Below are 14236 nucleotides of genomic sequence, written 5' to 3' on the forward strand. Positions count from 1 at the left end.
ATGGGGGGCTTTTCGGCACTGGGATGATGGTAGAGCATTTGAAGCAAGAAGGAACATACATAAATGACCTTTGTGATCATATTATAAGCAACTGCATTCTCTTCGCTGATGATGTAAAACTATTTAACACCACTGACAATGCTGCTACCCTTCAAAAAAAACCTTGATGTTGTGTCGGAATGGTCAAACAATTGGCCACTCCAAACCTCAACCAATAAATGCTCTGTCTTACATATTGGCAAAAAGAACTAGAACATAAAATACATGCTGAATGGACACAACCTTGTAGATGACCCTCACTCTGTCAAGGATCTTGGAGTACTCATATCTAATTATCTAAGTGCCCACTGTAACAACATCACCAAAAAAGCATTAAGAGTTGTAAATATAATCTTGCATAGCTTCTTCTCCGGTAATATCACACTTCCGGTCCGGTCACAGCACGGAGACAGCTTTGGTCGCGTTGGTGGATGACCTCTGGAGGGCCAGGGACAGGGGGTGTTCCTCTGCCTTGGTCCTATTAGATCTCTCAGCGGCTTTCGATACCATCAATCATGGTATCCTGCTGCGCCGGTTGGAGGGATTGGGAGTGGGAGGCACCGTTTATCGGTGGTTCTCCTCCTATCTCACCGACCGGTCGCAGACGGTGTTGACAGGGGCAGAGGTCGCGAGGCGCCTCACTTGTGGGTGCCTCAGGGTCGATTCTATCGCCTCCTGTTCAACATCTATATGAAGCCGCTGGGCGAGGTCATCAGTGGTTTTGGGGTGAGTTATCATCTGTACGCTGACGATACGCAGCTGTATTTTTCCACCCCGGACCACCCCAACGAAGCTGTCAAGTGCTGTCCCGTGTTTGGAAGCCGTGCGGGTCTGGATGGGGAGAAACAGACTCAAGCTCAATCCTCCAAGACGGAGTGGCTGTGGATGCCGGCACCCGGTTCAGTCAGCTGCAGCTGCAGCTGGCTGTGGGGCGAGTTATTGGCCCCAACGGAGAGGGTGCGCAACTTGGGAGTCCTCTTGATGGGCGGCTGTCGTTTGACGATCATTTGGCGGCCGCTCCAAGAGGGCCTTCCACTGTTCGCTTGGTGCGCCAGTTGCGCCTTCCTTGACCGGGATGCCTTATGCACGGTCACTCATGCCCTCGTAACTTCCCGCCTGGATTATTGCAATGCTCTCTACATGGGGCTGCCTTGAAGTGCACCCGGAGGCTGCAGTTAGTCCAGAATGCAGCTGCGCTGGTAATAGTGGGAGCAACTCGTTGCTCCCATGTAACACCACTCCTGCGCAGTCTGCACTGGCTTCCTGTGGTCTTCCGGTGCCCCTCAAGGGGAGCCCCATGTAGAGAGCATTGCAGTAATCCAGGCGAGACGTCACGAGGGCCTTCCCATCATCCTATCCTACTAAAATTAGGTGTAACTGTGAGATTAGAAAACAGTGGGAGATGACCTCTAACTTGGAGAAACGCTACCATGAAAGTCAGATGGAATAAAATATATAGTAGCTGAATGGCTTTAATCCCACACCACTTTAGAAAAGCATGAATGGAGGCCATTGTGTTCAGCTCCAGATTGTTTCGGTCGCACCACAAGGCTAGTTGTTTGACCTCCTGTCTATATGCGGATTCGTCATTGTCTCGAATGAGACCAGTCACTGTTGTGTCATTTGTGAACTTCAGTAGTTTAACAAATGGATCGTTGGAGATGTAATCATTGGTATACAGAGAGAAGAGAAGTGGGGAGAGCACACAGCCTTGGGGGGCTCCTGTGCTAATTGTACAGGTATCAGATGTGATCCTGCTTAGCTTCACCTGCTGCTTCCTGTTTGTTAGGAAGCTTGTGATCCATTTACAAGTCTGCTCAGGTACCTGTAGCTGGTTTAGCTTAGTTAGAAGAGTTCTGGAATGATGATATTGAATGCTGAACTAAAGTCTACAAAGAGGACCCTTGCGTAGGTCTTTGGAGATTCAAGATGTTGTAGGATGTAGTGCAGAGCCATATTAACAGCATCATCTGTTGATCTATTTGCTCAGCATGCAAATTGCAAGGGATCTAACAGCGGATCCGTGATGGTTTTCAAGTAGGAAAGTACTAGCCTTTCAAAGGTTTTCATGACTACAGATGTTAAAGGAACTGGTCTGTAGTCATTCAATTCCTTGATGGGGGGCTTTTTCGGCACTGGGATGATGGTAGAGCATTTGAAGCAAGAAGGAACATACATAAATGACCTTTGTGATCATATTATAAGCAACTGCATTCTCTTCGCTGATGATGTAAAACTATTTAACACCACTGACAATGCTGCTACCCTTCAAAAAAAACCTTGACGTTGTGTCGGAATGGTCAAACAATTGGCAACTCCAAACCTCAACCAACAAATGCTCTGTCTTACATATTGGCAAAAAGAACCAGAACATAAAATACATGCTCAATGGACACGACCTTGTAGATGACCCTCACTCTGTCAAGGACCTTGGAGTACTCATATCTAATTATCTAAGTGCCCATTGTAACAACATCACCAAAAAGGCATTAAGAGTTGTAAATATAATCTTGCATAGCTTCTTCTCCGGTAATATCACACTACTAACCAGAGCATACAAAACATTTGCTAACCCAATTCTCAAATTCAGCTCATTTGTCTGAACCAGCACTGCATATTGGACATTAATACAATTGAACTTGTCCAAAAATATTTCACAAAAAGAATCCTCCACTCCTCTGCTCACAACAAAATACCTTATGCCACCAGATTTGAAATTCTGGGCTTAGAAAACTTAGAATTATGCCGCCTTCAGTATGACCTAAGCATAGCTCATAAAATTATCTGCTACAATGTCCTTCCTGTCAATGACTACTTCAGCTTCAACCACAACAATACATGAGCACAGAATAGATACAAATTTAAGGTAAACTGCACCAAACTCAGTTGCAGAAAATATGACTTCAGCAACATAGTTGCCTGGAATGCAGTACCTGACTCTATGGTTTCATCTCAAAACCCCAAAAATTTTAACCTAAGTCTGTCTACTATTGACCTCATCCCATTCCTACGAGGTCTATAAGGGGTGTGCATAAGAGCACCAGTGTGCCTACCATCCTTTTCCTAATGTTTCTTCTATTTGTATCTATTTTATGTATCCAAACCATGCTTATACTTATTACCTAATATGTTCTTGACAAATAAATAAATAAATAAAAATAAATGAATAAATAAAAATTTCAAGAGTTTTGCATCCCTCTGAAAGCATTTTTACAATTTTTAACTTTTTAGAGTCAGTTAAATCTCTTTTCTGGCCCATTTTGCCTGAGGAAAAGAAGTTGCCTAATAATTATGAACATTTTGATACAGAATGTTGATCTCCTTAAGCCACACCCTACCTCATTACACAAATACACATTGCCTGATACTTATATCCACTAAGCATTAAGGTTTACACAACTTGGAGATAGAAAATATGCATAAAAATAATGATATGGTTAAAATATTCACTTGCCTAATAAATGTGCACACAGTGTAGATATGAATTCTCTGTTTCCTTCAAGCATTTAAAGTATTGGCAAAGGATTTGGTCTGGGCTTACTTAAATGGACATTTAAATTCCCTATCACCACCAGCGTTGTATCAGCAGTACAGCTTCATATATAACTTTCTTTATGATCCAAGTAGGATTTATTTTGAGCGTAGCTTCTGAAAGAAGTAATATACTAAATTATATTACTAGTAATAATATTAGTATATTAAAAATTATTATTTTGGTCATTAGAATTTCAGTAATACTATCAGGAGGAGGGAGTATGGGTATGGTAAAGCTACATTGGAGACTGCCAATATCAATGAGGGTTTGAGGCTGTAATAACAGAATTGAGTAGAGCATTCCAGTCATTCCAGAGTGGGCCACTCTGTTGCTGAAATCATATTTCCTGCAATCGAGTTTGAAGCGATTTACCTTGAATTTGTATTGATTGTTTGCCTGTGTACTATTGTGATTAAAACTGAAGAAGTTGTTGACAGGCAAGACATTGTAGTAGACAATTTTGTGTACTATGCTTAAATCGGACTGCAGGTGGTGCAATTCCAGATTGTCCAAGCCCAAAATTTTAAGCCTGGTGGCATAGGGAATTCTATTGTTAGTAGAGGAGTGGAGAATTCTTCTCGTGAAATACCTCTGAACCTGCTCAATCATGTTAATGTCCGAAATATAGTGTGGGTTCCAGGTGGATGAGCTGTATTCAAGAATTGGTCTGGCAAAGGTTTTGTATGCCTTAGTTACAATACAATATTACCAATATTGTTTAAAGAGCCAAGGATTGTATTAGCTTTTTTTGACAGCGGCTGCACACTGCTATCTCATGTTTAAGTGGTCATCCACTTAGGACTTTAAGCCCTCTCACAGTTATTGTTTTTGAGCCAGGTTTCACCTAATCTGTAGTTATACATTTGGTTTTTCCTGCCCAGGTGTAGAACCTTGCTTTTCTCCACATTAAATTTCTTTCTTTAAATTTGTCAAGATCTTTTTGGATCCTGAGCTTGTTTTCTGGAGTGTTGGCTATTTCTGCCAGCATAGTGTCATTTGCAAATTTGATGAGTTCCTTTTCTATTCTCTCATTTAAGTCATTTTTAAAGATATTGAAGAATACCAGGCTTAAGACAGAATCTTGCGGTACCCCACTGCTTACTTCCCTCCATGAAGATGTAGTACCGTTAAGGGCTACTCATTGAGTATGGTTGGTCAGCCAATTACAAATCCATGTGATGAGGATGCTGTCTATCCCACATTTTTCTAGTTTATCAAGAAGTAGGTTATGTTTTACTTTGTCAAGTGCCTTGCTGAAATCTAAGTATACTATGCACACAGTATTTCACAGAAATTTAATCAGTTTGTCAAAGAATGAAATAAGAATGGTTTGGCGTGATCTGTTTTTAACAATCTCATACTGGCTTATAATTTTATTTGTTTCTAGATGTTCACAGATCTGTTTTTTTATTATCTTTTCCAGTATATTCCCAGGTATTGATGTTAGGTTATAGTTTCCTGTGTCTGTTTTTTTTCTTTTCTTTTTTTTCTTTTGAAGATGGGAACCACATAACATTTTTCCCAATCCTCTGATAGTTCCCCGGTGCTCCAGAATTTTTGAAAGATATAGTACAATGACTCTGAGATAACAACTGGTAGCTCCTTCAGAATTTCAGGGTTGTAATCCATCAGGTCCCAGTGATTTATATTCATCAAGATCAGACAGCTGTTCTCTTACTATTTTCTTGCTTATTTTAATTTCTAGTTTTATCCTTTATAGTTTTTTGGGGGGGTAGGTTGGGCTATACAGGTAGTCCTTGACTTACAGCAGTTCTTTAATGACCGTTCGAAGTTACAGTAGCACTGAAAAATGTGATTTATGACTATTTTTCACACTTAGGACCATTGCAGCATCCCATTGGTCACATGATTTATAGTCAGATGCTTGACGACTGACTCATATTTATGACTGTTGTAGATCCTGAGGTCTTGTGATCCTCTTTTGCAACCTTCTGATATGCAAAGTCAACAGGGAACCCAGATTCATTTAACAATCATGTTATTAATTTAACGACTGCAGTGATTCATTTAACAAATGTGACAAGAAAAGTGGTAAAATGGAGCAAAAGTCAATTAACAAATTGAGCAACATAAATTTTGGGCTCAATTGTAGTCGTAAGAATAGAATAGAATAGAATAGAATAGAATAGAATAGAATAGAATAGAATAGAATAGAATAGAATTTTATTGGCCAAGTGTGATTGGACACACAAGGAATAAGTTAAGGATTACCTGTCATTTCGTAAGGCTATACAAGGGAAACCTGTCCCTGTTCTTACATACAGTTGCTTAAATCCAGTTGCAATGGAGGTTATCTAGGTTGGGCTTATTTATAGCCCGTGATTTTGCAAAAGTAAGATGTATCCCAATAAATAAATGTGGAAATCACAATCTTTGACAATAGCTCTCCATTCAGCTATGTTCCATGTAAACAGGGCTTCTGCTTTATAATATTCAGCTAGAGCTTGCAGTGTTATTTTTAAGCTGAGAAAGCAGTACAGGTAGTCTCATTTAGCAACTGCTTATACAGCTCCTGTTCACATATGATAATGATGAAAAAGTAATTTTGTGATAAATCCTTGCATTTATAAACCTCACAGGTCTGGAAAGCAAAGGAAAACTGAAATAAGATTACAACTTATTTGCCATTCAGTCCTAGTTGCTAAAAGAAGACTACCTGTATTACATTGTCTATGTGTAAGAATCCTTAGATATTTCTTTGCCAACTGATATTCTCATCTGCAGTTAAAACAGTTGAGATGAATATGTTTTTCACTTTATTTATTCAGTTATTTTTATCCCACCTTTATTATTTTCAAAAATTAACTCAATATGGGGAACATATCTAACACACCTTCCTCCTACACAAGAACTCTCTGAGGTGGATTGGACTGAGAGAGAGTGACTGGCCCAGGTTCACCTAGTTAGCTTTCATGGCTAAGGCAGGACTTGAATTGGCAATCTTTTGCCTTCTAGCCTGATACCTCAACCACTAGATGGCTCTCTCTAGTGGCTCATAGGCTTTCAACTGGGGCTAAAATCAGTCATCATTCAGCCACTTCATCAACTTCTGCAGCAAAACTGACCACAATTCAGCATTCCTGAAAAATGCCTTTGCACAAGAAAAAAAAATCAAATTTCTACCATTTTCTTAATTATAAAATATCTACATAAGCATCAAACATATCATTTGTTTCTTTATAATGTCCTAGGTTACTGTTAATTTGAGTTACTTTAAAGTTTCCATATGCAGAATGTGTTCTCTGAATGAGAGGCAGCTGCATCATTCATAATATGTGATCTTTGGTCTCATACCTCCAATCTGATAAGACAGGGGTTCCCAGCCCCCAGTCTATAGCCCAGTACCAGTCTGCAGTCTGTTGGGAACCGGGTCATGCAAGCAGCAGGTGAGCATATGAAGCTCTATTAGTGTATCCGAAACTATCCCTTCCCCCCTGTCATCACTATTGCCACCCATCGTCACTGGCCCAGGGAGCTGGAAAGGTTGGGGACCATTGTTTTAAGAGAACTTGCACAAGTATTAAGAGTTTACATATAGCTTTTTATAAGAGAGTCTAAGAAGAAGTCTAATTTCCAGTTTTTCTGTCTATACTTGATCCAATCTGGCTAATTCTCCATTATTTTTTTTCAATTTCTTCAGGTTAACTGGATTTTCAGGTTAAAAGACCATTCACTTAAACTTTATCTAATGATGCATGATTTTACCAAAAACCATTCCATTTTAATTCATCTGCTTACAAAGGGCTTTCCAACATTTATCTACCTGGAGTTTCGTCTATTAAGTATTTCAAATTCATCTGACAAACTGCTTGATTAAATTTTTAGTTCTATACCTTGAAATTTGTATTTGTTGGGACAATAAGCTGTGTATGCCGTATGTGGAAACTTTGTGCCTTTTCAGTAAATCCTCCTTTCTTGCAATAAAACTGTTTTAAAACCAAATGCTACATTTTCCCCAAAAACTGTTGTATAAACATCCTGCTGATGTTTGTCACTTCTCATTTACAAAGTATATCCAATTCATTGCAACATTCTCAGTTTTTGAATGCTCTCAGCAAGTTACCTTACTTGTCACTGTTTATTATATAGATCTGAAGAACTTACTGGATTGATTGAGGTATTTTGCTCAATGTATGATGGTGCAATATTAATCTATACTAGGGATCATCAACCTTTCAGACCTCAGGGACCACTAAATTCATAATTTTAAATCCCAAGGACCACTAATATGAATTTTTAAAAAGATAAATAGTATTTAGTACAATATAAAAAATGCAAATAATTTTTCTGTGGACCACCAAAATTTTCTCGTGGACCACCAGTGGTCCACGGACCACTGGTTGGTGACCACTGATCTATACCACTGATTATTTATAGCAGGGGTCCCCAACCTCTGGGCTGTGGTCCACTACCAGGTTTGGAACCGGGCTGCGCAAGTGGTAGGTGGGCGCACATGTGTGTGCAACCTCACTCACGTTAGTGGTGTGCATTTGCATGCAAAGCTCCACTCACACAAATGGAGCTGTATGCATATACACACTTGCCATTCTCATGGAACTATCCCCTCTCTCCCCCACCAAGCTGGAAAGGTTGGGGACTGCTGTTTTATAGTAATCTTTACTAATCTTTTCCATGAACATTTCAAGAAAGAAATTTCCACATCTGCATCGATGTTGCAACCTGTCTTATTATTTGATCTTTGCAGAGTAAACATATTTGAGTAACACAAAAATGAATGTTCTGCCCTGAAGTTGATATCTCTTGCAGAACTGATTTGCTCCTCGTGGCTTAACCTAGGCACCTACTCAACTTTCACCTTGCTAGTATGAGTGAAGGAACATAATGAGGAATGGGTTATTTACCTATAATTGGTTCTTAACGACTATCTTTGAAATTGCACAACTGGTCTACCTTCTCTAGAGACCAATAGTAGACAGCTCTGGTTCTGAGAAAATTTTATTATTTGTAAAAAAAAACCTGAAGTGAGAGTCCTGCCTCTGAACTTAGATGTTGGAAGTGGATTTCCTTCCAAAATTCTCTGTAGGTATTAAAAGTTCCCAGAGAGATTTCCATGCAGGCCTAGATCCAATATGTGCTATCATATGTATGACACGGGTAGTTCTTGATAGCAGTGAAAAAAGTGACATCATTATTTTTCACACTTATTGACCGCTGCAGCATCCCCACAGTTATGTGATCAACATTGGGACATTTGGCAACTGGATTACATTTATGATGATTGCAATGTCCCAGGGTCACCTTTTTCAATCTTCTGACAAGCAAAGTCAGTGGGGCAGCCAGATTCACTTAACAAACTAAATTAACTAAATTAACAGTACCAATAGGAATATTGGGAGTGCAATCCCAAAACAAATAGACCATAACCTGAACACTATCAGCATTGACAAAATCAGTCAATTGCAAGCCGTTTTACATGAACATCTTACACCCTTCAATATACTTTAACATCATCAAATAATATCTGCCTATCCCAGGTGCTTGGGAAGGACTCAATTGGTGGATAAAAATGTCAAATTCAGTTTAAACGTCTTGCTGAATATGCAATCAACCATAATAATAGCTATAGACAATACCAATAGTAATAGGCATCTTGAGTGCAATTCAAAAACCACTGGAGCACCACTTGAACATGATTATCACTGACAAAAACAATACCATCAGTCAATTGCAAAAAGCAACTGTATTTGGAACATCTTATATCCTGTATCTTTAACACTATCAAATCATATCTGCCTATCACAGGCCCTTGGAAGAACTGTATAGGTAGATAAAAATGCAAAATCCAGTCAAAACATCTGGCTGACCATGCAATCAATCATAATAATTATATGCACAAAGATGTGCATATAACAGCTATTAGTTCTTTGGCTGATATTAACCTTCATATGTATGTGTTCTTCCCAAAACTCAAGATGTAATGTATCAAGGTGGTATAATTATGGAACCAAAACAGTGTGACCTTTTATAATTTACACATGGAATTGTGGTCAATGTGAAGATTCAAGATCTAAGTGCCATCCAAGATTTTTGGCACGTATGACCACCACAGTGGGTTTATAGTACAATCTTTAAACTTCAATTTTCAGATCTTGATACTTCCTGATGTTCTCTATTCTACTATCTCCTGATATTGCTACATCAGTTATCCACACTTTCTTATCACTTTGTATTGAGAAATCCCACAATATTTTAATATGCTCATTTTTGACTACTATCTCAGTTCTATGGTCCAACCAATTTTTCATTATTGGCACATGATAATTTTTATAGATGTTCCAGTGATAATTTTGGCAACTATATTATGATTTATAATCAGTTTATGTGATCTTCTTGCATGAGCTCAATATATGACCTACTATTTCTTCTGCCTCTGCATAATCTGCACTTTTTAAATTCTGTCCTTGATTACATTAGTTCAAATTATATTGGATTAGTTCAAATTATATTGGAACTTGAAGATATGTTTTCCCCCCTCTGTGAATACAGCTGCCTTGAGGAATAGCTAAAGCCCCTAAAGTCCACATGGCTTTCACCTTACTTTTGTTTGGAGAAGCTCTTTCAGCAGGTCATGGGATAGCGTGCTTTTTTATTCCATCCTCATGCTGGGATTTTACTCCTCAATCTTCCCTGGAAGGAAGCATTGTAAACTAGGGATGTATTTCATGTCTTGTGTTGTGTTTGTGTTGTCGTGTTGTAGTATGGTATGGTATGATATGGTACGGTGTGTATGGTATGGTATATGTATATTGTTTATTACTATTTTCAATTTCATTTTAAAAAATAGGTTCTAAATTGCCTAAGTTGTTTGGATGAGTGAGGCTGCTCATAAATTAAATAAATATTGCCAAAACAGTTGGTATTTCAAAACCCCACTTTTCCCAGTAAAATAACTAAGGGCAATGGGAAATTTAGCTAATGATTAAGGGGAATGAATCAGGTTTTTTGGTCTGCTGGTGTCAAATCAGTATTGCTTTCTTTATTTTGGAATCCATGCTACTCCCTCTGATTACAGAAAGGTAGGAATGGAAATATATTAGAATCATAGAAACAGAAGATCCCATTTGGGCTGGTGGATCCAATATCTTACTTGGAACAATAATCCAAATTAAAGTATTCCAGGGAGATGGCTGATAGCCTCTGATTGAATGCTTACAGTGAAGTGGGTCTCTCTGTATGAGTAGATCCATTGCTGAAAGGCTCTTTCTGTTGGGCAGATTTTTCTAGTGTTCAATAAGAATCTACTTTGTATGGGCTAGCAGTAGTAAATTTAAGTTGCCTAACTGGGAGCTAAGTTGCCTAGCTGGGAGCTTCTTGAGAAGACTTCCCCTTTGACAGAAGATTCCAGGAAGAGTAGAAGAAGGCTGTCACCTGATGTAGCGGTGATGTAGGGTTATTAAAATACTATACAACTGAACTAATTGAGATGTAGGTTTCCTCACAATATCTCCTGTCCTTTGTGAGGATTGCAGATTTCATAAGATAGCCCTTTTATAACACATTTGTATTCATTCTGTATTTGATGCTTCTGACCAAAAATGTTTATTGTATTTATTAACATATAATTGTTTACAACTTTTTAAAGAACAGAACAGACTATACAGTAGATTAGTTCCTTTGTTATAATATTTCTATTGCTTTTGTTTTTCTTTTGGAATAAATAATTGAAAATATTTTCTCCAGATGTTTACCAAAGCCACAGGTTTGTTTAACAAGTTTTGAGAACTTTGGATGTAACCAGTATGAATGTGTGCCAAGACAATTCAGTTGTGGCGACCAGTTGCGAGATCCTGTTTGTGACACAGACAATATAGAATATAATAATCTCTGTGCTCTGCATCAAAAAGGAAAAATTATATCATACAAAGGTCCATGTCAGGTATGAAGCTACTTTTTTGTTGAATTCTGTAGTTATACCTAATGCTGATTTTTCTCTTAATGCTATTTAAACAAGATAAGAGAGTATAAACTTCTAAAAAAGCATATTGATTTGGCTATTGATTACTTGGGCTAATTCTGGAAATCCCTGTGAATAATTCTGTACTGTCTATAAGAAGATTTTCTTTACTATTTTGTTTTGCTTGTTAGAAATTTAAAAGCGCAGCCAAGAAAAAGAAAATGAAGAAATAAAAAAGGGATCCCCTAGCTTTATAAAATTAAATAAGAATTTTAGTACTATTTAAAAAGTTGGTCATATCAATTTAGCAGTTTAAAACTATAGTTAAAATCAAAATGATAGTCAATAATTAGAAAAGACAATATGATTAGAATCACTAATTAGAATAAATAATAAATAAATAATAAGAGTTTCTGTCTAAACTGAGTCTAATACTTTAAAGTCTTCGAATGTGGTAAAAGTCCATAAGCATAATTACAATACATATTTTCCAGATTACATGAAATTCAATATCTAATGTAATTTTAATGTTATATTTATTATCGTAGTATTTTAATCTTTGTAATTTTGTTTTATCAGATTGTAAACTGCCCAGAGTTGTGTTAGAGCAAAATAGGTGGCATATAATTTTAATAAAACAAATAAATGTCCTTTTTTTTTAAAAAAAAGTTATTTTTAACTTTGATACATATTCCCATTCCTTAGTCTGGTATGTCTCCAAATTATTATTATATATAACTTAATATAAGCATACAATCCTAACAGCTGTTATAATGAATCAGCAGTAAATCTGATATTTATCTTCCATTAGTATACATATTGTTCCATTTTAATTTTCTGTTTAAATACTGTATCAATATAATCATACAATCTTTTATTTGTTCAGTTTCTGAATCATTTTTCAATAAAAAACTATAAATAAGCCTTAGCAGATTTTCTGAATTTTATTTTATAGACTTTTCAAATTTGGCTAGGTTTCTGAGAAGTTCATCTTATTTTATATTGTATTTTATATTGGAATTATATAACTTATTTGAAAATACTAGAACCATTGAAGTATTTCTAAACATTTCAAGAAGAAAATCTTCACCTCTGCTTTATCAAAGAAATCTTACTATCTGTATCAATTATTCTTTCCACTGATCAAAAGTTTTTGTACATTCATCTTCATAAAAAGCTTTTATTGAAGCAGGGGCTGATATTAATTTGATTTGTGCTATCAACTGGGTGTCTTTTCATAGCATCCATAGAGATTGGCTTTCTTAAAGATCACCTATTCCTTAAGTCAGGGCTGTCAAACTCAATTTCATTGAGGGCTGCACCTCAGGGGAGCGCGGGAAAGGCATGGCCAAGGTGGCATGGCCAGCTTGACATCACTTGTGTTGGGCACCCATGACCCGAGCGCTCTGCCAGCAAAAACAGGCTCCCGAGCTCCATTTTCAGCTGGAATGGCCTCCTGCTATCCTCTGCCAGTGAAGCTTCTGTCGTGCTCTATTTTCACTGGCAGAGGCACCGCAGGCCGGTCCTTCATTGTTTCCAGGACGGCCCCACAAGCGAGATCTAAGCAGCCTGTGGGCCAGATCCGGCCTGCGGGCCTTGAGTTTGACACCCCTGTGTTAAATCTTTCAAAGATGTGCCCACTCCTAGTCCAGCCACCTTGCTGCTGATTGTCCTGTTTTTTTTCTTTCCTTCCATCTCTCACAGCATTGTAGACTTCTAGAGAATAGAAGTCTACAGTATTTTCTTATAATGTGTCCAAAATATGATAGTTTGATCTTGATCATTTGTGCTTGAGAGAACTCTGGATTGATTTGTTCTTTGATACTTTTGCATGTTTTCTTGATTATCCATGAGTCTTCTCCAACACAAATGTTCAAAATTGCCAATTATTTATAACCTGTTTGTTTAAAATCCAACTTTCATTTACACAATACCGCAGGAAAATCCATTGCTGGATGATTCTGATATTGGTAGGGATAACATCTGAATATTTTCCCAAAACCTTTCACTGCTAGTCTATCAAGTGCTAGTCTCTGATATATTTTATAACTAAATCTCCAAGCTTTAAAAGAATGCCTTCTAATTGAAATATTGCATCATTTGTCCTTGTATATATTTAATATGTTAGATTTGTCTCTAAAGGAGTGATAGAGTAACAAGGGAATTACTTTTTGTTGATTGTTGCTAGTCTTCCCCTATTATTATCAAGTCTTCTTTACTCTGCCACGTCTTACTTTGTTTTAACAAATGACATATAGTTTTATCTTTTAAGATGATTTTATATTAAACAAATTCAGAACATATATATACAATGTTGAGGTTAGATATTAATTCATAAAATACTTAAATGTCGTATGCAATGAAGTGTAAATAAAAAACTGAAAATATTGCAAGACCTATCATTTTATTAGTAATAGTAATAATTAGTTTTAAAAATAAGTCCAAATATATAAAGTAAAATTTAATTTGTCTACATAGAACCCTCAAAAGATCTCTTAATTTCTCTGTGAAATAATACTTAACAATTTAAGTAAAGATCCCTAATTCTTTACCAGAAGCTTCTCTTGATAACAAATATAATAAAACCACATAACCACACATAATTAGAAATGGTAAAATAAAATTTGCACTCTAAAATTCCATTTGCTGGAAAAATAGAATTAGATACAAAATAATTTATATATTTTCCAAGTACATTGAAGATACAATAAATTAAACTCAGATAA

General features: G+C 37.0%; 1 protein-coding gene across 5 annotated transcripts in view; it reads left to right on the forward strand.

Moving 5' to 3' along the window:
* The window catches only part of RECK (reversion inducing cysteine rich protein with kazal motifs), a 113998-nt gene that overhangs the window by 85417 nt on the left and 14345 nt on the right, over positions 1–14236 (forward strand). For all 5 annotated transcript variants that reach the window (XM_058181138.1, XM_058181139.1, XM_058181142.1 and 2 more), the window contains one exon: positions 11297–11492. In XM_058181138.1, coding sequence (XP_058037121.1) covers positions 11297–11492 — 196 coding nt within the window. The remainder of the gene's footprint in view (positions 1–11296; positions 11493–14236) is intronic.

This window comes from Ahaetulla prasina, chromosome 4 (assembly GCF_028640845.1).
Source record: "Ahaetulla prasina isolate Xishuangbanna chromosome 4, ASM2864084v1, whole genome shotgun sequence".
Lineage (NCBI taxonomy): Eukaryota > Metazoa > Chordata > Lepidosauria > Squamata > Colubridae > Ahaetulla > Ahaetulla prasina.